Source organism: Pieris napi, chromosome 18, assembly GCF_905475465.1.
Source record: "Pieris napi chromosome 18, ilPieNapi1.2, whole genome shotgun sequence".
In the NCBI taxonomy this organism is placed as follows: Eukaryota; Metazoa; Arthropoda; class Insecta; order Lepidoptera; family Pieridae; genus Pieris; species Pieris napi.
This window is the reverse complement of record NC_062251.1, coordinates 8,180,230-8,206,414: the sequence shown is the minus strand read 5'-3', so window position 1 is coordinate 8,206,414 and position 26,185 is coordinate 8,180,230. Positions and strand designations below refer to the sequence as shown.

General features: G+C 36.2%; 3 protein-coding genes and 1 pseudogene across 3 annotated transcripts; 1 reads left to right on the top strand and 3 right to left on the bottom strand.

Moving 5' to 3' along the window:
* Positions 1 to 622: 622 nt before the first annotated feature.
* On the bottom strand, positions 623 to 2,160 carry LOC125058189. The gene has a single exon (XM_047662214.1). It carries the CDS (start codon positions 1,728 to 1,730, stop codon positions 1,032 to 1,034), a length of 699 nt encoding a protein of 232 aa, XP_047518170.1. The 5' UTR covers positions 1,731 to 2,160; the 3' UTR covers positions 623 to 1,031.
* Positions 2,161 to 3,212: 1,052 nt separating this feature from the next.
* LOC125058186 lies at positions 3,213 to 4,669 on the bottom strand (annotated as a pseudogene).
* A 1,074-nt stretch (positions 4,670 to 5,743) lies between these two features.
* On the top strand, positions 5,744 to 10,310 carry LOC125058185. Its single transcript, XM_047662212.1, has 3 exons — positions 5,744 to 6,088; positions 7,546 to 9,346; positions 9,809 to 10,310. Exons 1-2 carry the CDS (start codon positions 5,744 to 5,746, stop codon positions 8,236 to 8,238), a joined length of 1,038 nt encoding a protein of 345 aa, XP_047518168.1. The 3' UTR covers positions 8,239 to 9,346; positions 9,809 to 10,310.
* On the bottom strand, positions 6,115 to 21,445 carry LOC125058184. The gene is made up of 4 exons (XM_047662211.1): positions 14,993 to 21,445; positions 14,879 to 14,894; positions 8,579 to 8,875; positions 6,115 to 7,318 (listed from the first exon to the last, which is right to left on the bottom strand). Exons 1-4 carry the CDS (start codon positions 15,205 to 15,207, stop codon positions 6,527 to 6,529), a joined length of 1,320 nt encoding a protein of 439 aa, XP_047518167.1. The 5' UTR covers positions 15,208 to 21,445; the 3' UTR covers positions 6,115 to 6,526.
* Positions 21,446 to 26,185: the final 4,740 nt, after the last annotated feature.

Below are 26,185 nucleotides of genomic sequence, written 5' to 3'. Positions count from 1 at the left end.
TTCCTTTTCAAATAGAACCTTATAGCCATGATCCGTAATTTTGCTCACAGAAATTAGATTATCGACAAATCAGGTACATATAATGTGTCTGAAAGACTAATTTTATAGCGTCTATCCTTTGTATAAAGTTCGGCTTTTCCATTCCCTTTAACTTCGGTCGTATGTTTTTCTGAGGCTATCTTTAGAGTGTCAGTCGCGGGGATAAAGTTATGGAGTATACTTTTATCGCCCGTCATATGTGACGTACACCCACTGTCAAAACTCCATAAACTGCCTTTACATTTCGACGTTCCTGCTGTTAAACAGATGTTATATGTCTTTTCTTGATCTTTAGTTTTATTGCGGTTATTGGGTCTCTGCTATGACCAACAAGCTTCTGTGGAATGCCCTTTTTTATTGCAATTCTTGCAAAATTGTACCTTTTTAGTCTTTGTGTAGAATGCTTCTGAAGTTCACTCGGTTCGGTTTGCCTTCTTGCTTCGTATTCTTCTACGATTTTTATTTTTAAATTGTCAGGACTTGGCAGAATATCTCTCGACTCAATTGCCGTTCGGAAGCTATCGAAATTTGTAGGTAAACTGTATAACATCATTATACTTAATAACTCTGGATGAATTTTTTATTATTTTAAATATATTTATTCACAAAAAAGTTACACCTTAAATCAAACCATGCCCCGCAAAACTGCTTACGCAGTTTGACTGCAGGTGACTCGCCTTAAATAAATATAACTTCTAAATCACTAAATTACTAACACTGCTACTACAACTAATACTAATACACTTAATTTACTTATAGGTTACAGCATATTTAACAAATGGTTTTTAATAAACCTCTAAATTTATCCAATGAAGTCTCACGTCTTATGTCCTCGGGTAAACTATTGAGCAAGTATGGAATCCGCTTCTTCAACGTTCTATCTCCATAATAATTTTGCACCATGGGTATTTCAAATTTACCTTTGGACATTGACCTTGTGTCAGTTATATGATGCACCAAACTAGTAAAACGATCCTGCTTACCATGGTTATTTACAAGTACAAGGAATCTATGTTAAATGTTAACCCATAGCAGTCAAGAGCGTAACCTATTATGGAATCCACAAGTGCAAAATATAAACATTTTAGTATGGGCAATGAGACTTTAGTACGTAAATGGTAAAACTTTTCTAATAAAATTCTTAGTTTTCTACACAAAAATTCTATATGGGAATCCCAAGAAAAAGACATATCTATTTTTACTCCTAGATAATTTACACAATTAACTTTTTCGATAGGTTTACACGTACAGTTAATTTTGTTGTTATGAAAGCAATCAAAGCCGTGCGCAAAAAGAGGAGGTGGATTATCAATAGAACTTAAATACGGGGAGTGAATAATTATCATCTTTGTTTTGTCAGCGTTTAATATGATGCCGTTATCATGTGACCATTTAACTACCGCATCCACATCCTCTTGAACCCGGCGACACATCTCCGAGAGGTCGGTACTAGCGCTGAGAGTACAAAGGTCATCAGCAAACATGTGGGCCGAGCAGTGACGTAATACTTCACAGAGGCTATTTACATACATCAGGTAGCACACTGGCCCACACCCAGAACCCTGGGGGACGCCGCAGTTTACTTGTTTCTCCTCACTGAATGCGTCGCCGACTTTCACACGGTAAGAGCGCGCCGTGAGACAGTCGCTGAACCAAGGGTTCAACGGCTGCCCCAGTCCGCACTCCTCCATTCCATTTAAGAGGGTCTCAGTATTTAAGGTATCAAAAGCCTTCTTAAAATCATAAAAAATAGCTACAATAATTTTTTTATTTTCCAAATGTGCATTAATTTCGTCTGTAAAATTTGATAACAAGGTGTTGGTGCTTTTATTTTTCTGGAAGCCATGTTGACATTCCGTTAAGATATTATTTTTTTGTAAAAAAGTTCCAATTTTTCCATAATTTTGTCAATACTTGATAGTATAGCTATTGGTCTATAATTCGAAAAAACTTTACGATCGCTTCTCTTATAGACCGGACGAACGATTGCTTCCTTTAATTTTTGTGGAAATTTGTGATATTTTACAGATAGATTTATCAGATTAGATAATACAGGGCTAATCTTGTCAACAATTATTTTTAAGTCAGACATGCGTATAAGACCACTGCCCGGTGATTTATTTTTGTTCATTTTATCAATTATTAGTTTTATATCCTTGCCATCGACCGTTTGCCATCTCATACACACATTCGATAATTTAACATAAGTCTTCCTTTCCAGCCATTTTTCATCACAGGAGTGCTTTATTTGATCAATTTCCTTTGAGAATGTATCAGCAAAATCATTACAGACTGCCTGCGTGCCACCTTGTTTAGTTATGTTATGGTATTTAAGATTGGATTATCCAAAGACTGCTTATTTTTACCCAATAATTCATTAATTTTATCCCAAACTTTTTTTATATTATTATTACAATTTGAAATTGTTTTTTTATCATGTTCTACGTTACATTTAAAAATTGCCTTTTGACATTTGTTCCTGTACCTAGTATAAGTTAGTCTTTTTACCATATTCTTTGGATCACTACACCATATTTTGAATAATCTATCTTTTTCAATAACCATATTTTTTAAGCTATTGTTTAACCAATACTTTTCATTTCTAGAATCCCTGTTACCAGTCATATTTTTTACTTTATAACATTGGTTGTATATGTATCTAAATAAAGTAGATAGCGGTAGCGCTGGGCCGAGGAAATGGCAGGGGCAGCGCGTGATTCACACACCTCGCCCGAGTGAGCTACATTGGGGCTCTGTTTCCATTGTACAGATGCCGCGACCAAATAATGGTCAGATATTTTATGTTTTATGACTGCAGAATCGATTAATGCTGAGGATGATTTAATAAATATATGATCTAAACATGATTCGACTACATTACCCATAAAAATTTCCCTTCTCGTCACGTCTTTGATACATTTTGTAAAACCGTGTTCGGCTTATAAATCTTCATAACATTTTACATATTTATCGGTATCTTTTAACAAATTTATGTTTATATCCCCGCATATAATTACTTTGTCACTAGTAGATAATGATTGTAAAAGTTTTTCTAAGAATGTTAAAAATTCTTGGATTTTATTCTGATTATTGTATCTTGGTGGACGATATATTGAAATAACTTGTAATTGCTCACTTTGCCAGTTGCAAACAATGGAAACAAACTCGGCCGTACGCTCGCCGTTCACAAGGCTAGGTTTCTGGCTAATCCGCGCGCACAACCCCGCGCGAGAGTAAACCAGCACTCCTCCACCTCTTCGCCCACAACGAGTGTGTGTATTTACATCAAATCCAGGAATACTATAAAATGTTAACAATGAATAATTGATATTAGGTTCGGTTATTACTAATATATGTATATAACTTAGATGGTCGTTAAGCACTAAAAGTTCTGAAAAATGTTTTTTTATAGAACGAATATTTACGTGAATAATACAGAGTTCTTTTTTGTAGATACATTGACTTATCCAATTATCTATGCTATCAGTACATACATAATTAATAGATTCATCATCAGTTATTAAGTCTAAATGAAATGAATCGTTGAATTTAATAAAAATAGTTAAACACCAGTTATAAGGTAGTTAATAAAAAAAAATACTTAGTTTTTGTTAAGTAAGTCCACGATTTCACTTTCATTACGAATGCATATTGACTTTTCACCTTCACTTTTTCTAACTAGTATTTTACCCCTAGATACCCATATGTACTTGTATATGCCATGAAGCTGCTTCCTCGTGTTCCACAGCAGAGTTCTAGTTACCTTAGTAAGTACTTCGTTGATATATAATTTGCTAGTGGCCGATCCACCTGTGATATCGTCACTCGTCACCTCCATTATTTTACGCCGCTGCGCCAACCAAGTGTCACGGGAGTCAGCTCCTGATACCTTGAATTTTACCACTATAGGTGCCGGTTTTACGCTAGTTTTCAGAGGGCAGTGTATTTACATTGATTCTTTGCCCAACCTTAGAAATTAGCTCCATGACATTTTCGCCTGGCAGTTTATCAATGCCCACTATTTCTATGCGATCATTTAGAGAAGCCTGCTTAAACTCATGTATCTTCTGTTCCAGCGCAACATTGCACTTCTCTAAGTACACACACTTATTGTTTATATTTAAAACTGTCTTCTCGAGTCTTTGCTCTTTCTCTTGCTTCGAGTGATTGCTGTTGGTCTGCAATAATTGTATAATACTTATCAGACAACAGGCTCAGACTTCGCGTTATTTCGTCCAGATGAGTTTTTACCTGCGGTATTGCACCTATTTTTTTTGTGTATGTCCTTTAGTATTTTATCTTCAATTAGAGAGACCAACTCAGTCTTAAGTTTCGACAATAGCGAAACTTCCATGCTCCTAAAATATTCATCTAAGTTACCCGCCGCCGACGGTAAGGGTGCGTGGGGCGGAGGACTGTAGGATATTGACTTAACAGGAGTATTATCATCGTTTTTTGTAGGTAATTTACATGCTGGACACTTCCAGTTTGACTTAGCTTTAGCCGTAAGTCTACTAAAAGAGGTCTTTGTGTATCCAACACAGCCGTAGTGGAAGTTATTTTTACAATCAAAACAACAAATTTTATCAGTGACACTGACGAGCTGTTGACAGCCAAAGCACGAACTCATTATGTGGGTTTGCACTTGTGACGGACCAGTACAATAAGCGAAGATGCAACGATGCTTGATCACAAAGCGTTTAGCCACTGTTCACTTCACTTAATCACTGATTACGTAGTAGTTTGTTTACGCAACAAATAGGAAAACGCGCGCGGCCTCCGAGCACGTCAGCGAGCGAGTGATGATTTTGACATCCATGTCTTGTAATTTACCTAATACATCCATAAAATTACTGAGATGGTCTCTCACGTCTTCTTCTGGAGTAATTTTCTTTAATACTAATTGTTTTAATAGCGTAGCCTTTCTTGCCGGCCCTGAACTTTGATATATAGACTTTAGTTTGTCCCATACCTCCTTAGATGTATTACACCTTTTAATTTGTTTTAGTTCTGGTGGAGATATTAGTAAAATTAGCTCTGACCTTGCCTTTAAGTCTTCCTTTAGGAATGCACTCTTTTCTCGGCAGTCGCAGTTGCCGTTAACGTTTTTTTACCATTAGCGTATTCCCCCAAATCGTCTCTTATGAGAATCGCCTGTGCTTGCAAGCACCAGGTATCATAATTTGATTTTTTAACGGTTCTACGCTTCTGATACTTGAGCTCATTTTAAAATTTGTATTTTCTCATTAACTTATTATTTTAAAATATGCTTCTTTCATTTTCCACTAGATATATATTCCGATACATTTATCCAACCACGCTCTGCTACCACTGATCCACCCTGGACTAGTGGCTAAAACAATTAATTAAAAAGCAAAATAAATTTTAAAACATTGTGTTTACTTGTATGAGAAAATATATGAACTGAATTAAATGACACCGCACATGTAATAGGCCATTTACATTCGCGTACGAGTCGCGAGGCGAGGGGCGAGGTGCGAGTGTGAACAGACGCTCGTGGCTCGCCTCGTCCCTCGCGGCGCTCGCGTCCGGAGCGGTTTTTGGGGCACGAGTCAAAGGACCTCGCGTCGCACGCGAGTGGGTGTTTACATTCGCCCTCCCGCTTTATTCTGGCTTCTACATCGTGCCGCGCAGGTTGTGTTTAGTTTTAAATACGCAAAAACAAAAACGCAGTAATCGTATAATGGATTGGTCGCAAGACGAAACATTTAAGTTCATAGAACTATTTCAAAAAGAACGAATAATTTGGGACCCTAAACATAAATGCCACAAGAACAGCCAAAAAGTTAGCGATGCATGGGCGAGATTGTCCGAAATAATGGGAAGATCTCAAACAGAATTAAAAAACAAGAAAAATTCTCTCATGGCTACATTTCGCCAGCTACTCCGGCGCAAAAAACAATCAGTAAGGTCCGTCGCAGGAGAAGATGATATTTACAAGCCAGTGTGGTTGTATTACGATGCTATGGAAACATTTTTGGCATCCATTTACGAGTGTAACACCACAGTGAGCACTGAAGAAAGACAAGTAAGTAAAATAAAACTAAGTACATATTTGTTTAGTTAGGTTTATTCAAGTAATTAGTCAGTTCAAGTAATTAGTCATCTTCAATAAATCATCATCAAGTAGGTATAGACAGATGACGCTAGTCGGTAGATGGCGCTAGTATATCGTTACTGCTGAACAGATATGGATGAAACTTGGCACAGATATAGAATGACCCAGAATAACATAATAGATACTTTTTATCCCAGGTTCGAGTCCCGGGCCGGGCACAAGCAAGTACTTCTATAAATAATAATTACCTACTATCAAAAGTTGTATCCAATATAAATAATACACAATAATTAAATAATTTTGATATCTTAGCAATGTTTTAACCGAACCTTTGGCTGGCGAGTTTGCTCTTAGCAACTGATTTATAACCTCATTACTATTCGATAAAATGGGTAACAATTTATTGTCTTAAACATTTTGCCTTTGAAAAAAATTAGCGAACTCATTTCTTACGTCTATGGCACTCTGTGCTGCACGTCTAGCTACAGTTGGAATAGGTATTATAGCCGGGTTAGTGGAAACCTGTCGCCTCCAAGAACCTTCTTGAATTATTTCATCATTGACAACAGTATCAAAGGTACCAGGAGGTGTGTAAATGTTTCTTGAAGTCCTACTATTTCTGAGAAAATTATGTAATAGAATACAAGTCTTTGTTATCAATATAGCTTTATCCTTATTAATTTCCATTGGGTGTTTAAAGATTCTAAAAACTGTTGTTAGAACTCCAAAAACATTTTCAACGATAACACGTGTACTAGATAATCTCTTGTTAAAATTGCGTTGTAATGAACCAAGGGGATGGTTTCCTGGGAAAGGTTTCATAACGTGTTGGCTTAACGCAAATGCCCCATCTCCGAGAAAAACATATGGTACATTACATTGTCCACCAGGAAGTGGACAATCAGGTGGTAAATTAATAGTGTCTGTAGAAATTCTTTCCCAAAGAACACTGTTTTGAAATACGCCTCCATCGCTAATTCTACCCTGAGCTCCGATATCGGCAAATATGAAGCGGTAATCATTATCAACTAAAGCTAAGAGCACAAAACTAAAAGTCCCTTTATAATTGTAGTATTCTGAGCCACTGTCAATTGGACATTGTATCTGTACATGCTTGCCATCAATACAACCTACACAATGTGGGTATTTTCTCTGAAAGCGCCTTTCTATATTTAACCATTCTGCCTCTGTCCGCGGCATCTGAAAAACAAGAAAAAGTATGAATTATTTCGGGTCCTAATTTGTCAATCACCTATGTTCAGGTGGTTCGTGATTCGGTCTGTTCGTATGGAGAGATCGAATTATTTTTCGCGAATTCCATATGAAACAGTTGTTCATAATGATATCCACGGCTGTTGATACTGTTGAGGATGAGGACTCTGTATTTTAGAACAATTATGATTAAGTATGTATGTAATCTATTTCAGATAACATCAGATCCAGATAATGTCAACGAGGATAGTGACAATATTGATCGCCATGGTAACGAACAAAATAACGAGCTTATTAGTGACAATAATAATGCCCAGAGCAATGTACAGAATAGCGAGAAAGACAAACCAGCGAACAATAAAAAAATATTTAAATCACCTGTCAAAAAAAAGCGTCCTCGTGAAGATTGCGACACAGAGATTCAGAAGAATATAAAAGACACGGTATCTAATTTAAACAGCATATTATTGAACAGGAAGGAAACTGACGAGTGCGACATGTACGCGCAGTTATTGGCTACAAGATTACGAGAATATTCAAAACAAGAACGGCGTCAGATTATGCATCGCATTGATGGGCTACTTTTGGCAAATCCACCACAACAATTGCAGCAATTTAACCGATACTCCAGATCTACACCATCGCCGATACATTCTATACCATCTTCCTCTAACTCTCCGAGTTATATACCAGACCGTCCTACTTCTCGTAACAACTATGTCTTGCGACCACAACATTCCCCCGTACAAATATCTATCCCGAATACACATTCAGCAACTGCCACTATTGATACCGTTTTACCATCACAAAATTTCACTATCCTTTCTGACGAAATTACGCAGCCCTATGCTTCTCAAAGCATCATAGATACAGCGCTCATAAATGCTTTAAATGACAAATACAATTAATTTTACTAACTTTATCTATGTAAGTACTAAAGTATAAAAATAAGAATACTAAACTTACAACTATACTATATACGTTGGTGATACCTACAATGTAAGTTGATGATAGTAAATAAGGACTACGTTTAAGCTTAAAAATACGTAAGTTGATGATTACTGTATACGTTGGTGATACTACAGTGTAAGTTGATGAAAATAAATGAATACATACGTATAAGCTTAAAAATACGTAAGTTGATGATTATTCAGTGATGTTACTAAAAAAACATGCATAATTTAGGCTACATACATAATTTTAATAAATACATGATTGACTAATCAAGTACCTACTTTAATTTCTTACCTTTATCTGATCCTTTAGCACTGTGTTGATAGCATTACAGACATCTTGTACAATGATTGAGATGGCTGCACTGGAAACCTTGAATAAGTAGTGAAGGCTCCTGTAGCTGTCGCCAGTAGCTAAGAATCGTAACGTTATAGCTAAGCGCACTTTTGCTGGGATGGGTATTCTGAGTCTAGTCTTTTGCTTTTTAATCAAAGGTTCTACTTTGCTTAGCAGAAAATCAAAATCATTTGGTGACATTCGGCAAAAATTCTGAAACTCGCCAGAATCTTCATTCAGCATTTCTTGAAACATTTCGACGCCTCCTACGCATAAAGTCGGAACACGTTTTTTGAGTAAAATTGTTTTTTTGTGCCATTAGAACACTATTAAACAGCAATACACAATCCTGAAACCCAAATTTTAATATTTTCTATAAATAATGAGTTTTTGAATTGATAATAGTCGTAACATTTGAACGCTCCCGCGCAAATCGTCGCGCTTATAGTTCTGACGATGCGCTCCGATCTATTGGACCTCAGCCGGCTTTTCAGAGCGCAGTACCGACGTCGTATGACACGAACTAGCATGCACAAAGTCTCTAATTTAAATGTTGAAAATAATATTGATGTTGCGTTGTTTTTGTTTACTTTTGTTCGTTAGAACGTGTGCAATTATAAATTAGTGAAATGAGCAACCTACGTTCGTCTAAGATTTTGAAATTAGTGTTAGATAAACCCAATCCAAACAGCGAAGTAATGACGGCCGACGAAAATTTTGGAATTGGTAAGTTTTACTCTATTTTCTTACATTATTATATAATTCACTTGTTTATATGTGAGATACCATCATACGAATAAATTATATTAATAAGTGTCAGTGTTTAATAGACCTCGACAAAAAAAATGTAGTCCCGGTGCATAACGTCGGAAGGTCTATGTTACGACTATATGCGTCGGATTTAATCGCTAGCAGTGGTCAGTTAAGACTTTATACTACGCAAAAAATTTATTCTAGGAGTCGTAACTTACACTTACGACCATACGCGTGGTTGTAGTATAAAGATAAATAAACGTATAAAGACGGATCATAGACATAAGACTTTATGCTTTGTTATATAATGAAGATACGATTATCTGCTATTCAATTGTAGCTAAAATATCACTAAAATTGAACTTTTAATTCTATTTATAACTGCTTATGTATTTTTCTCTAGGTTTTTAACTAATTGGACTTCAATATTTTCAGAATCACCGGTGCCACTTGAAGCTGAAGACCAGTGGAATCTGTACAAGACGATGTTTGGGCACTCTTTTAATAAAAGTAGCAGTGATATTGACAACAGTTTTGTAACAAGTATTCACGAAGTAACGTCTAATACGGAAGCAAAATCCTCACTGTCGTCTGCTATGCCAAATGAAAAAACTATAAGATGTATGGATTCAGAGCTATGTGCTGAAGAGTTTTCTCACGAATCAGCTGATATAATAGAACCTTCTTTAACACCAATGCCCTCCCCGAATAACGATTTTTTCGAGTACAGTGTGGCCACTTCAACTCCGTTATTTAGAAACTCATCTATTTGTGATGATAATAATTATGGTTCAACTAGTAGTGTTAGTAGAGGCAATACACCACAGCTTAGTAACGCTTCGAGTCAGGATTCTTCTGTATGTTCGTCAAATGAAAGTACACCGTCAGGCAGAGTTGGAAGAAAGCGTCACCGTCGCCGTGATGAGTGGAAAGACGTCAAAATGTTTAAAATTTTTAGGGAAAGCCTATTTAAGAAGAAATAGAGTTCAAAGAGATGGAAAGATTTTGAAACAACCATGTCCGACTACTTGCCGACTTAAATGCTTTACAAAATTTAATGCACAAGAACGGGAGCGTATATTTTGTTCTTTTTGGCAAATTGGAGATCACTGTCGACAATGGGATTACATCGTCTATCATACCGAAGTAGGCGACACTAAGTATCCTTCTACTTCTAGATGTAAGAAATCCATTAAGTATTGCTTGCCTCTTATTGAACCAAACTCTGACATCCTTATTAGAGTGTTTGTCTGCAAAACGATGTTCCTAAACACACTTTCTGTAGGGGAGAGAACTGTTCAAACAGCATTGGCAAAATGGAGTTCAGGTGGTGGGTCTGTTTCTCCTGATCGGCGTGGTGGTACCAGAACTGTTGTCATTGACGACGAAATGAAACAGAGTGTTTTAAGGCATGTCAAAACGTTCCAGCCTATTGAATCTCATTATGTGCGTAAATACACTACTAAAATTTACTTAGAGAGTGACCTAACATTTACAAAAAAGTTTTCATTATACAATGAGTGGTGTACGATTGAAAATATAACTAAAAAAGCAATGACAGTAAGACAGTATCGAGATATCATAAATCAACATTGGAATATATCATTTCACAAACCGAAAAAAGACATCTGAGTGATCTGAAATGAAAATGAGTGTCATATATATGTTACGGGTAATGCTAGAAGGTGGAGTAAACCTAGGTTTACTCGGGTTGACTTAGTATTACCTTAGCTTCTTGGGTAAAGTCCGAATAATAAGTAAAATAAATTTTAATTCGGGGTTTACCCATGCTCTACTCAACCCAACCTAGGTCTACCCAACTCTGGCTGGGTAATGTTAAAAATTTGTCTAATTAATTAGTGAAATGAAAATCCAAGGCCATTTTAAACATTTATTATCTGAAAAACATACAAACATAAAAATTATTTATTTGAGCAAGATAAACTGCTGTGACATTTTGAGTTGCATAATTTTCCTGCAGCTTTGCATGAACACTTCTTTGTGGCACATTTTGTTTTGCAATTACACCTTTTATAACCCTGGCCTCCTGAAAGCGACTGTTCATTTGCAAGCTCTCGTAAACTTTTTTTTTCTGGTGATATATTTTCGATATCAATCAGTTTATCATGACACACAGAAAACTGATTCCTTGAGAACATTTCCTCAATAGTACCACGTTCGTTTCCTAGCCTATACAGATCACCAGCTTTTTCTATAACTACCATAAGCACGTTCCGAAACTCGCCTCTTCCTCTATCGACATCTGGTATTTGGACTCTCACCGTATCTCCAACAGAACATGGAGGAAATTTTAAATTAGATAAGGCTTTCATTTTCTTAGCTTGATTTTCTAAGCTCAATCGGGCAGATAATCTATGTTTATTTATATTTTGTTGAGTAGTACAAATTTCACATAAGTTTATTTCTTGTGTACTTGTGCCTGGGTTCATACATCTACTACACTCTAATTCGTCTTTCTTTTTGGCCGTTTCTTCTGAATTTATTTCTAATAAAACGTTCCTTTCACCTTCTTTTGTATTTAAAACTTCTGTTTCGATATCGCTTCTCATCTCCGTGTTCTGTAAGTGGTAATTCTCTGATTCCAGCTCTACATTTAGTAAATCTTCTTGAGATTCTTGTCTAGATTCCGGTCCTTCTTCTTGGGATTCTGGACTAGATTCTGCTTCGGTAGTAAATTCCGTCAACATTTTCTCGAGCTCTTCCTCAGTGTGAATATTGACAATAACTTCTTTTGGAAGAGAAGACGACGCTAAACCCACCTTGACATCACTACCGAACATGGCGGTATAAGGAGCTCGTTTTATTCCATCGTGGAATGCCCTATTTTTCATTAATTGTACGAACTTCAAACCTTCTGACCAACGCTTACAATTTTCGTCGTTCATCCACGTCATAAGCATATTTTGTACGTCTTGATTTGCTCTTTCCACACTACCTTGAGACTGACTATGGCGAGGTTTGCCATGTACTATCTTCAGACCGCTCCACATCGAGCACAACTCTTCTATTACGTGATTTGCAAACTCGCGGCCATTGTCTGATTGAAGAATTGAAGGTGCGCCAAAAATACAAAATATGTCCAAAAGCTTATAAGCAACTTCTACGGCTCGTTTAGATGTTAACGCGCGCAGCTGTACAAACTTTGTCAAATGATCTTGATAGACCATTATGAATTTGAATTCGCCGTCAGGGTTAGACTGCATGTCAATTAAATCTACTTGACAGCGACTATTCATTTCTGTTGACACCAATGGTTTGACAACAATTCCTTTTTTAGCAGACTTTAACTTTTTTTGGCATGGTTCGCATAGTCGTAAATATAATTTGATTACTTCTTGAGTAATATTTTTATATTTTTTTTTACATTCTTTTTCCATTCGATGTTTTCCTCCATGTCCAACAGCCAAATGAGTTTCATGCAAAATATCGAACATTTCATCATTAGTCACGTAATATTTAATTGTTGTCTCACTTGAAGATAGAGGAGCAATCAGTTTCTCGACGCCACTTACCGAGCACAAATCAAAACGCTTCAATCGCCGGTATTGTAAAGTAGTTTTCGATTTAGCTTCTTTTGCACTTTTTACCGAATTAATTATTTCCAAATACTGTTCGTTACTAAAGTAAAAAGAATTTAATCCTTTCGCTGAGAATAACTCTTGAAATTTTGTATCAAAACGCTCTCGAAAAGAACGTGCACTCTGTTCGGTCGCCATTTTGTCACTAAGCAAGCGGCGGCGTGGCCAGTGTTGCCAACAAGACTAATGCAAAATTTGCTAAACTGTTGTTAAAATTTAGCCAACACATTACCCAGACAGAGTTGGGTAGACCTAGGTGAGCATGGGTAAACCCCGAATTAAAATTTATTTTACTTATTATTCGGACTTTACCCAAGAAGCTAAGGTAATACTAAGTCAACCCGAGTAAACCTAGGTTTACTCCACCTTCTAGCATTACCCGTAACATATACAATACAAACTTAAATACAATGACAGAAGAAGAAAAACAAAAACAAGAACTTCACATGCGAAACAAGACTAAAGCTAGAGAAGTGAAGGCAAATGATAAAAAGGAAGCTTTGGAAAGCAAAGGAAAAATAGTTACGGCGTGTTTTGATTTCCAAAAAAATTTAAACTGTCCCCATGGCAATGTCGGTTTATTTTATTATAAAAGAAAATTGTCAATTTATAATTTTACTGTATTTGATCTAGCTAGTCAAATAGGTCCGAGATTAATGGCAAACATGGGGCGTGTGACAAGCAAGTTGCTTGTCTAAATTTATTGAAACTAAAGTTAGTCAAGGTGCCAAAGAATTCCGGTTTTGGTCCGATAACTGTGCCGGCCAAAATAGAAACCGTATTGTGTTTGCATGTTATACCTATGTAGCAAAAAAGTATGGTATAACGATAGTTCATAGGTTTTTAAAGCGCGGGCACACACAAAATGGCCGACAAAAGCCGACTCAGTTCATGCTTTGATTGAGAGAAATGCAAAAAATAAACTTATATATACTCCTGCACAGTGGTTTGCCTTAGTTAGATGTTCAAAAGTCAACCCCCCAAATTATAATGTAATTGAAATGAGTGTTACAGATTTTTACAATTATAAAATTTTGCTAGACGGTAGAAATTGGGCTAAAAATACTAAAAACCAAAAAATATCATGGAACAAGATTAGAGAAGTTCAGGTAGTGTCCAACGAAATTTTGAACTAGCGTTATAATTTTGAAGAAGAAAATAACATTATGAGTTTAATAACCAAAAAAAATTATTCATCAAGAAGGAAAAATAATAATTTATTACATACAGAAATTTTAGGTCCATGTTACTCTGATCATTTACCTATTACATTAGCAAAGTTTAATGATTTATTAAGTCTTTGTCAAGGACGTATAATACCTCAAGAGTACCATAGTTTTTATCAACAGTTGTCACACAGCGGCAATGTTGCAGAAGAGAACAGTAGTGATTCCTCTGAATAACCGTCAATTACATCACTGCTATTCTATCATAAATCTAAAGGTCTATTATGTATAAGATGATTCAATATCTAAAATAAAGCTAGTTTTAGCCTACACTTTTTGTTGTTTTTATTCATGAAGTACCACCACCACATACGACCACCTTTTCGAGATACCTATATGGCAGTTTACACGTAGCATAATGTCGTAATTCAAACATACGACTTTATTCGCGTTGTTTATAACAACCTGATTAAAAGCATAAAGTCGTAACAATAAGATACGACGTTTCTCTAGTGAGTATAAGGTCGTATGTATCTAAAATTAGTAATTTTGCATAAATATAATTTTTTATAGCATCCAGCTTTGAGAGCAATGTTTTGTAACTAATAATTAATCGCATAGTGCAAAAATATCGTTTAAAAATGTTTAACAAATTAAGTTTATCATTAACGTACACAAAAATTGCTCTCCTGAAAAAATGCTTTTTTTGCTTTACGACTTTATGCGTAGGAGGCGTCGATTTGTTCCATACTTTGCCTGAAATTTAAAAGAGAAGCATTAAAAATAACTATACTACATATTGCATAATGCGATTCAGGGAGAAGCAGAAGCTCCGTAGGCATTAACACACTTACAGGGTTCTATTGCGATGAATCGATATCATCCACCATCTTCTTGGGCGCCACCGCCGTTTCTTTACTACTTTCCTTTTATTTAAATTAGTGACGTAGCAGTATAAGCCCAGTACGCACAAACTTGTTGCTGCTAAAACTTCGACGTCCTCCATTGTTGCTAGCTCAAAGACGACTGAACTCGGCACGCGAGTGTAAACAGGCAACTCATTTACCATCGATCAACACGAGCCTCGCACGAGGGACGAGGCGAGCCACGAGGCGAGGGACGAAGCGCGAGTGTAAATCCCGTATAAAAATAAAATAAAGATATTCCAAATTTAAATGCAGTGCATCAAAGACAATTATATGTGGACAGCACCATGACCTTCCAACAACTGTTTCGAAACTTCAAATCGGTCGAGCGATGTACGCGAACCAAGAGCTTCTCTTGATGCGGCGCAAAATGACTGAAGCTAGCCGCGTCCCTACTTCCCGTGACGTCTACCAACGTTCTGTGTGTGCGTATGTGCGGGTGTAACGGATTTTCGCAAAACGTTCCTAAAAACTGATTTGCTGCGGCAGTAGACCTTTGAAACTTCCAAGTGATGCGGCGCAAATATCTATTTAGTTGAATATCGTATTGACTTCCGACGTTAGGGAACGTAGTGTGAATAAATGGAAATTAAAAGCCGACGTGATTAAACGTTGTGTCTATTATGAATTTCTAAAATTAACGTCATGAAACGTTGCTGGACCGAACCTGTTAAGATGTTTATGCACTGCCTCCAATATGTTTCCAACAATATCTCACGTAGTTCCTCCGTTTCATTTAGGATTTGAATGTTTAGTCGTTGATAGTTGTTGTTACAGCAGCTCCGAACGCCATCAGATATTGTATTTCACCCAAAGAAAAACTAATCATTGTTTTAAGGTAAGATTTATTAATATTGATAATTAACAATCTGTAAACAATTCTAGTTGAGAATCATCACTGCTGGTGGCAACTGATGACGGCGTCCCAGGTGCTATGTCTCGTCCGCTCGTTGTGTAGCCATAACCAGACGAATATTGTTGTGAGGGCCAATAATTTTCAGACGAGAATTTAGATGCTGAAGGAGAATGATCATCCGTAGTTGGGTTTTGGTATTGCGCTATTAAATTATACATGTCAATCTTGGCTCTAAGGCGTCTATGTTCGGGTATTTTCTTTATTTCGTTTACTAAAGACAAGCAAAATAATTTGTCCTCATCTCCCACCTCCTGTGTTTTCCTTGCTAATTCGGTAAACTCAGTATGTCTCTGTTCAATACTCTTTCCTAGAATTTTAATAAATTTGTTATCACTGTCATTGAATTTGACTCTTTTAGCAGTTGGCTTGGAAGGTGGTGGCATTTCAGCGTTATTATCATTATCAATATTATCAGCCTCAGTTTCATTATCTTCACTGAAATTACTGTGCTTTTCTTTTCCTGGTGTGGAAGATTTCAAAAAGAGGGGCCTGTTAATAATGTATGTAGTTTTTACACGCTCCAGACCCAGATTTTACTTTTTTCGCCGCTCTTATAAAATTATCTTTTAAGCTTTTCCACTTCTGCAACAAATTACCTGTGAAAATGAAATTAAAATGAAGTAAATTATTCCAGATCTTGCAAGCGGGTGTTCAATGGCAGAGCTACACTTTTCATATAAAATTGGGAAGTCTACTATATCTGGTATAATTCGTGAAGTATGTGAAGTTATCTGGATGAAATTGAAAGACATAGTTATGCCAATACCTGATAAAAAAAATGGATTGAAATATCCAAAGGATTTAAGCAGACCGCCAAACTTCCTCATTGTATCGGCGCAATCGATGGTAAACATATCAGAAGAAACCAGAGCACTCAGGTTTCTTGTACTGTAATTATAAAAATTATTCATCTCTGGTCCCACTATCGTTATGTGATTCTGACTATCGCTTCATCTGGGTAGACATTGGTGCTTACGGAAAGGATAGTGATTCCGGAATTTTTAGAGAATCTGTCCTATACAAAAAACTCACTGAAAAGTTTGGATATACCAAAACTATGCCCTTTAACAGAAAACCACGATACGGCACTACCTTACGTAATTGTAAGTGATGAAGCATTTGGACTGATGGAAAATTTAATTAGGCCCTATGGTGTAAAGCAACTTACGTTCGAAAAAAGAAATCAACTATCGGCTTACTTTAGCGCGTCGATATGTCGAATGTACTTTTGGTATAGCCAATAATAAATGGAGAATACTACATCGCCCAATAGATGTCGCTGTGGATTCTGCCGAACGGATTGTAAAAGTAATTACGGTACTCCATAATTATGTTCGAGTCAGAGATGGATTTAGACCGGAAGAGATAATAGAAGAAAAACTATCTAGCATACATCGACATCAAGCAATGTCATCACGAAGAGGCAGATACAAGGATTATTTTTCATGCTTCTAAAGCAGAACCAGGCTCAAGGATTTTAATTAAAGCCTCTGATACTGACGTTTTGATAATTTTGTTAGGAAATATGCACAAACTTATCGAATCAGAAATTTGGCATGCCTGTTCAGCAACTAGAAAGACTAATAATCAAACTGTTGATTGCATTAATTGCACCGATTTAGCGTTGAAGTTGGGAATTAAATTATACCAACGTCTTCCCGCCTTCCTGCATTTACAGGTTGCGATGACGCGGCAGCCTTTTACAACAAAGGGAAAGTAAAACCTTTTCAGCAATTTTCGAAAAATGAAAAATATCAAACAGTTTTTGCAGTATTAACAGGTGCTGCTGATATTTTCATTGATGAAAAAATGAAGACCGTTCAAGAATTTACGGCTAGTATGTACGGTATCAGGAACTGCACCAGTGTGAATGATGCTAGACGTCGTATTTTTATGAAAAATTACTCTGCAAAAGAAGACGGCGAGCACTTAAAAAAAAAAGGCTTCGACTCCAACTCCATACCACCATGCTGGATATCATTAACTCAGAAAATTTTACGAACTATTTTCATAAATTCTATGTGGCTTAATGCAACGGATCCAATATGCGTAAAACTTGAGCCTGAGAACTGCGGATGGTTCTTAGATGAATATTTAAAACCAGTAGGATTCATTGGGGATCATACACCTTTAAAGATAGAAGACATTGTCGAAAAAAGTGAAACAGAGAGTGATGACGAAGAAGATTCAGAAGTTGAAGATCGTAGTTTTATGTCCGATGACTCGGATTCTGAATAATTTGAAAAAAAAATTGTATTTTTAATTTTTTACAATAAATAGAAGTAATTTTTTAATTGTTTTGTATTTTGTCCTATAATAAAAATAAAATTTGCAAGATTACCCTGATTAAAAAAATTCACTTTTATGGGTTTAGAATTTTTTTATTCAGTACGATGATGACTTATGTCACTTTACACGAAACCCTATCTACAACCATAGATGCCAAACGGCACCTATACACAATATTAACGAAACAGACATTTATTCGTGGCCTTAAGCCTTCGTTAGCCACTTGGGTCTCGTATAAGGTGCATGAGGCCCGATTCTATTGAAAAGGCTCTTGAATACGTTCAAGAAGAATTGAATACCATATATCTCCAGCAACGTAACGATGCTTCATCTAAGCCGAATCATTCATCTAATTATAACAGTAATCTACCTAAGCCTGTATATAACACTAACAACGCGTCAAACAGATTAACCACAAGTACCTTATACTTTTCCTCCACAATTCAAACCTAACCCTCCGCACCAATTTCGAATGCCTATCCCACAATACCCACCTAGAATGGCCACACGTACCCAACAAATGTTCCGTGCCCTTCCACCTAATTACAATCCCCGAAGTAATATCTTCCGTACACCCCCACGTCCTCAACAGAAGCCGGTTAATAATAGTCCTCAACCGATGAGTGGCGTTAGTCACTATGTCAGTAAGACCTTTCCACCTAAACCCGTCTTTACCGGGCATGATTGGTCAAGGCATGGGAACCCACCACCTTCAAACTATTTCAAATTTAAGGATGTAAATTTTAATGAGGTCCAAGACCAATATGACTATGACTATTATTCCTATAACGACTATTACTATGACCCATATTACCAGGAAAATTACTATTCTGAGCCAGTTTATAACATGACAGAGTATCAAGACGTTAACGAATACTTACCTTCTAGTGTTGAAGAGACACAGGAGAGTTCAACCTCAAATCAGGATTTTCGGACAAGTCACAAATCAGACAGACAATAAACTTACAAACACAAAGACAACTTCCGTACATACAGATTACTAATCCACCCTAAAAATTATTGGTTGATACAGGGGCGAATCAATCATTTATAAGCCCCGAGGCTGTAGAAAAATTCTATCCCAATACACAGTGTAATTACGACCCTTTTTAAGTTAATAACATTCATGCGACCACTCGAAATAATTATTCCATAACTATACCATGTTTTCGCGAATTTGGTGAAGATTGTGATACAACCTTGTTCATATATAAATTTCACAATTATTTCGATGGCTTAATTGGACTAGACTTGCTGGAGAAACTGGAATCTAGCATTGATTTAAAAAATAAAGTCCTAGTTACACGGAGCTTTACCAACCCCCTGCGAATGTATGATTCACGGAACTGTAATCTTTATGAGGAAATAATACCGGCTAATACATCTAGAATAATTCGTGTTCCGATTAATTTTCATGACGGTGACGCACTTGTGACTGAACAGACAATATCTAATTGCACTATCCATGAATGTCTTACTAATGTGAAGAACAACCGAGGTTTTATTGAAATTACCAACCCGACTAAACATGATGTAGTATTCTCGAAGGTTGAAAATTCAACTCTACTTAAGGAATTTCGTGAAGATGCATTTGGTATTAGACGCACAAAATCATGCTTAGGCAGATCACCCGTCGACTTGACTTTGGAGCAGACGATTAATGCTGATGCCGGTAATACTTTGACTGGTGTTAGCCATTTTACAAATTCGATCGCTGCACGAGAAAGATGGGCTCTTAGTCATAGTGTCAGAACTAAAATTATGTCGTTTGTAAAAGCAGAAATCGGATTATCTCAAGCAGATGATACTTCTTATACGTTACAGAAGAATCGAATTGAGAAAGACTCTAAGACTCTTAACAATTTTATTGGAATTATCAAGAAAACAAAGTATAACCGGTAATTTAGACTACAGCGATGCCATTAAATATAACGAGGCCATTTAAATATTTCAAAGTAATCAAGAGAATATAATTTCCGAATTCAATAATCATTTAAGTCTTAGTAAGGCGTGGATGTCCGACCATACGAAATTAATTAATAAATTAGTAGAAAATCAAATTGATATAAATAAAACCATGCAATTTATGATTTCGAAATACTGAACATGTAGATACAGTAATTTTCGCAGAGATTTCCCAATGATTCAATTCATTTGATGGTAATATAAATGAGCTACTATCGGTTATAAGAAATATTGAGGATAGTTTAGCTTTTACGCGCACTGCTACAGCGCATCATATTATGTTAGATATAGGTATGTTACGTAGTATGTTAGGTACTTTAAGTTCCGTTTATAAACCGGAGCAATTATTAGATTTAGAACTCCGCGAATACTATAGCGTAATTCGCACTGGGTCATACTTTAGTAATAATAGAATAGTTATAGTGTTACGATTTCCACGGGCAGTTACCTTGTAACAATACCGTCAAACTGCTCTCTATATACTAAGGACCTCACCATTTCTAACATAAACAACCAATTAAAGGGGGAGCATTTGAAGATTTTACTACCAATGAACTCTACCCCTACGACACCACAGCGATCTTCAAAGATACATACGATTGATTTAATTGGATTACATAATTTAGAGAAGCAAATTGAACAATTTACCAGAGGAATTAAAACAGTGCGATAATATGAATGTCTTCAAAAGAAATCTAAAAGATTATTTGTAATCAGTGTAATGTTTCCAACGCTCTAGAGGCTACTAATATTATATAATGTAGAATAAAGTACTATATCTCATTGTAAGCGAACTAGTATTAAGTTCTTATGAGAAATAAAGTTCTTTAAATCTAAGTACAAATGCCGCTTATTCCGCAAAAACCAACCATCATTTACCACACTACTTTACCTTTCTACATTATGCTCCTATGTTCAATTATTTTTGTAATGTACATCGGGTATCGTTGACTCAGTAAAAGGACCCAGAATGCTGAAACTCAAGGGCAACAAGGAACCTCAGAAGGTGATCCAGCCGCAACATTTTCCCTCAACGTCCTCAAATAGTTGCGGATCTGCAGGGGTAGGAGTTATGTGCCAGCCCTGCACCTAACAATATACAATTTCTGCTGACGAAGGAGGCCACCGGCGTCGCTTCACTATCGTACTTAAGAATTCATTCTTATAAGCATCGCGCTTAAGAGTAGTATGTTAATTTGTAATTTTATAATAAATTACAGTGAAATTAGTCTCGAGAAATTTTTGCATATGTAGTGGTGTGTATATTACTCAGATCTTAGAGCGCGTTTCCACTATATCGTTCTGGCCTATACAAAAATGTTTCGATATCCTAACATTACTATTTAATATTATACTTATCCCTAGCAACACTCTGATTTTTGTTATCAATAAAAACAAGTTTTTATTTAAAAAAAAAGGTTTTGACTTTATAAAAAAAAGGTGTGTGCGCGATTCACACACGATAGAAGTGAAACTTCAAAGAGGAGAGACCGATATATATTTTTTTTTCCTTTCATCTAGGTTTTTAAAACTCCGGGGGGTCTACGGGGGGGTCAAAATTTATTTTTGGCCTAGGACGCACCGTTTCCGAGATATTTCAATCTAAAGCAAAAAATCGTCACTTGATAGTGGAAAGTGGAAACACGCACAAAACCAGAATAAACCAGTTTACGCTGTCCGCAGGTGCCACGTGCAGTCCGGCGTCAGTCGCTTGGTACTGTTAGAACATAAAGCACACATTTCATTCAAAAATTATAATTATTACGTTAATTGTTAAATTTTGTATTTGTTGATTGTTGTTATTGTTTGTTATTATTGTTATAATATTTGTTGAAGTGTTTAATTTGTGTGTAAGTGTTGCAACTTTATATTGTTAATTAAAAATGGCTCCAGTGTTAAAACATGGTCGAGGCAAGCCTTTGACTTCTCAAACTAAAGAAGTTTTGTACTGTTTGTACAAATATTTCGAAAATGAGTGTAATAACAACCCGAGCAGTATTATGACTCCCACTCAATTAGTTGCTAAATCAACGGGAATTTCAATAGCATCCGTCAGAAAGGTAGTATCAGAAAGCAAATGTCGACCTTCAGATCAGGAAGTAACATTTAAATCTCCTAAAAAGAAACCGAATCGTAAACCTACAATAGTAATCGATAACTTTGATCAGCAAGTTATCAGAAGAACAATTCATGACTTCCACATCACAAATAAAGAAATTCCCACTTTGAAAACTTTGCACGCAAAATTAAAAGAAGATATCGATTATAAAGGTTGTGTCAGCACGTTACGAAAACACGTCATGTCATTAGGTTTTAATTGGAAGCAAACAGAAGATAACCGGAAACTTCTTATGGAAAAACACGAAATTAGATACTTGCGAATTAATTATTTGATGAAAATTGCTGAATATCGTGAACAACGCCGACCAATTGTTTACACCGACGAAACATATATACATACATCACATACCCTCTCGAAATCTTGGTCAGATGGAAGCACTTCAGGTTTGAAGCAACATATATCGAAAGGCAACCGCTTAATCATTGTTCATGCCGGTGGTATGGATGGCTTTATACCAAATGCATTGCTTATGTTTAAAGCCAACCAAAAAAGTGGAGATTACCACGACAATATGAACTATGACAACTATTCAAGGTGGATTCAAACTCAATTAATACCCAACTTACAACCAAATAGTGTTGTTGTTGTTGACAACGCACCATATCATAACTCAATACAAAATCCTGCACCGAATAGTAATTCTAGAAAACAGCAAATGATTGACTGGCTGACATTGCGAAACATTGAGCATTCATCCACGTTGCTTAAGCCTCAATTATATGAACTGATTCTGCAAAACAAGGCGAGATTTGTAGAGTACAAGATAGACGAAATATTACGACAGCACGGTCATACTGTGCTGCGTTTACCACCATACCATCCGGAGTTTAATCCTATAGAAAATATATGGGGGATAGTGAAAACATATGTCGCAAAAAAGAATGTCGCAATGAATATGAAGGTTATAATGTCATTAGCTGAAGAAAAAATGAACGCCATAACTGTAGAGGAATGGAGAAAAGTTTGTCTGCATGCTATTGAGGAGGAAAACAAATATCAGGGTAGAGACGCAGCTTTAGACACAATATCAGAACGAATCATAATTAATTTAACCCTAGAAAGATAACGTGCGCCTCAGAGGCGCCCGCGAAATATATATTTCGCTGCCATTTTGTTACCGACGCGCATACAAGTTTGTGTTTCCGGGCCAATTCAATCCTTGGTCATCACTTCCGAGAGACTACTGCTTCTGTTCGGTAAGTACCACAGTTTTGCTGTTAGAGCGATGCGTTGCGCTCGGGAGGCGCATGTTTATCTTTTGTGTAACTTTCGCCACTTTCATAGTGATTTTGTTTTTATAATTTTTTACCAATGTACGATAAGTTTAAATGTAGGTTTTTTTTATTGGTGAATACTTATTGTAATTAATTGTTTTAAGGAGCGTTTCAGCATCATGGCGAGCAGAAGAGTGCTGGATGAAAGAGAAATTGTTTCTTTATTGAATGAAGAAGATGAAGGCGCAGATGTCGGCAGTGACAGTGAGATCGAGGACCATGTATGTGAAGACAATGTGCAAAGCGATACTGATGATGAGTACGTAGATGAAGCTATGATTTATGAACATTCGAATGATCCTTCATCGCAGAATGTCTCTGAAAATACTGGACATGACCAACGCCGCCTAATGATGTGATCAGGGGCAAGAATAGGCATGTTTGGGCTACTGCTAAAGGACAAAATAACAGAAGAACGTCTGCGATCAATATAGTTCATTCCAATAGAGGGCCTAGTCGCATGTCTCGAAATATTTTTGAACCACTTACATGCTTTGTGATATTTACAACTGACGAGATTATGCAAGAGAAAGTATTGAGAATATCCTCCCACAAACTAACCGAGAGATGTCTGAAGAAGCTGATGAGGAACCTCCAGCTAGAATTCGACGGTACTGTAGCTTATATACAAAAAAAAGAAGAGAATGTCCAAGATGAGTTGCACAATATGTAAAAAGACAGTGTGCGGAGAACATAAAAAAGATGGTTGCAACAATTGTCTTTAGCCGTTGATTTTTCCAGTATTTTTTTAAAATTGAGACTGATTATATAATAATTCATTAATTAATAAGAAAAAACACTATAAAAATTACCTATTTTTAAAAATTTCTACCTAAGTACAGAAGACTTCTAATTTTTGTTAAGGGTTTATAAATACCTACAAATTTTCATATTTTCAATAAAAATTTATGATAATACTTATGTATTTTATTTACTTATTAATAATTCAACAATTTACAGTAGTGAATGAAATAAAAATAATTGACATTCATTAAAAAAATCTGCTATTAAAATAGTGCGCCTCTCAGGCGCATGCTTATCTTTTCAGTACAAAAAAATAACGTTATCTTTCTAGGGTTAAATAATTCATCTGATGAAAGCGAGGATGGGGATGATTGTGATATGCCTGGGGTTGATGAATTATTAGAATAAAACATTTATGGCCGGAGAACACCTAATTCATACACGTCTTCACTGAAGTGAAAACCGGCATTCACTGCTTGTAATATTTGGAACTGGCTTATCTGCCTCATACAGTTCCATAGATTACAATGCAGTGGATACACATTTTCACGTCCGTATTAGTACGTAGTGCGTATGCGTAGACGTGTACGCATTTGGTGTGCTCCAGCCACAAACGTATATTACCTTTAAAAAAATAAAAACTAAAAATAAAATGTTGTTTTTTTTTTTATTTGCTGACCATACACTACTACAAACGCAAAAATTTCTCCAAGCTAATTTACCTGTAGTTCTTAGTAAATTGTTTTTTTTTGGAGTGCACCGGCGGGTGAATCATAATTTACTCAAGTGACCTAATACAAAAATAACAAATATTTAAATATCACGAACAATATATTGAATTAACTCTAATTACTTTTTTTAAACGGTTTTATTTAGCTCACCCCGTTTGTTTTATTTATTCTTGGGTCAAATTTAGTAATTCAAATTTCACCCTCTTCCTGTCAACCGATTAATCTGAAATTTTGTATACACTTTGGATTTTGGTGACAATACAATTATGTTTATTCATTATCATTATAAATTCAAGATGGCCGCCGCTACAAAATGGCGGATAATTTATGTTTTATTAATCCCATCAATATGGGTATCAAATGAAAGGGCTCAACAAGCAGAATACAATATACTAAAAAAAATTGAAATCCAAGATGGCGGCCGCTACAAAATGGCGGATAACGTAGGTTTTATCAATCCCATCAATATGGGTATCAAATGAAAGGGCTCAAGATCAGCTAGTACACGCCACACGAAATGCAGACAATGTGGATATAGCTACTATAATACCAGCTGATATCAACAAAACTGGGGGTTTACCAGCGGAGCTGCAAATATTTTTGGGGGCAAAAGTCATGCTACTCAAACTCAAACTCAAAATATCTTTATTCAAGTGGGTAACCAAGTACACTTTTGAATCGTCAAGTTAAATTAATCGTAAATTTACATTTACTACGGTCCAATATTGACGTTTCAAAGGGATTAGTAAATGGCGCTATAGGCTACATCAACGAAATCGTTTGGCCTCAATTTCGTCGAACTCAGATGTATGCAACAGATGTACCTTCCGTCCGTATTGTAGGAGTACATCTTATACACCCGAAAGCCATACAGTTTCCAGCTAAGTACAATTACAGGACGGCTGAAAGAAGAATGTTGCCTTTACTACTATCATGGGCTTCTACAATACAAAAAATGCAGGGCAGCACTGTGGATCACGCAGTCGTATACTTAGGTGCGAAACTGTTTGAAGAAGGTCTACGTGGCTCTTAGTAGAGTAAGATCTTTGCAGGGACTACGTATAGAGGAGCTGGACTGCA

Bases quoted from the DNA above. Each gene is read 5' to 3' on its own strand.
- LOC125058189 (XM_047662214.1), bottom strand. From the start codon at position 1,730: ATGGAGGAGTGCGGACTGGGGCAGCCGTTGAACCCTTGGTTCAGCGAC.
- LOC125058185 (XM_047662212.1), top strand. From the start codon at position 5,744: ATGGATTGGTCGCAAGACGAAACATTTAAGTTCATAGAACTATTTCAA. The intron at 6,089-7,545 runs GTAAGTAAAATA...AATCTATTTCAG, and splicing joins TGAGCACTGAAGAAAGACAA to ATAACATCAGATCCAGATAA.
- LOC125058184 (XM_047662211.1), bottom strand. From the start codon at position 15,207: ATGGTAAATGAGTTGCCTGTTTACACTCGCGTGCCGAGTTCAGTCGTC. The intron at 7,319-8,578 runs GTAAGAAATTAA...CTTGTTTTTCAG, and splicing joins TGCTAAAGGATCAGATAAAG to ATGCCGCGGACAGAGGCAGA.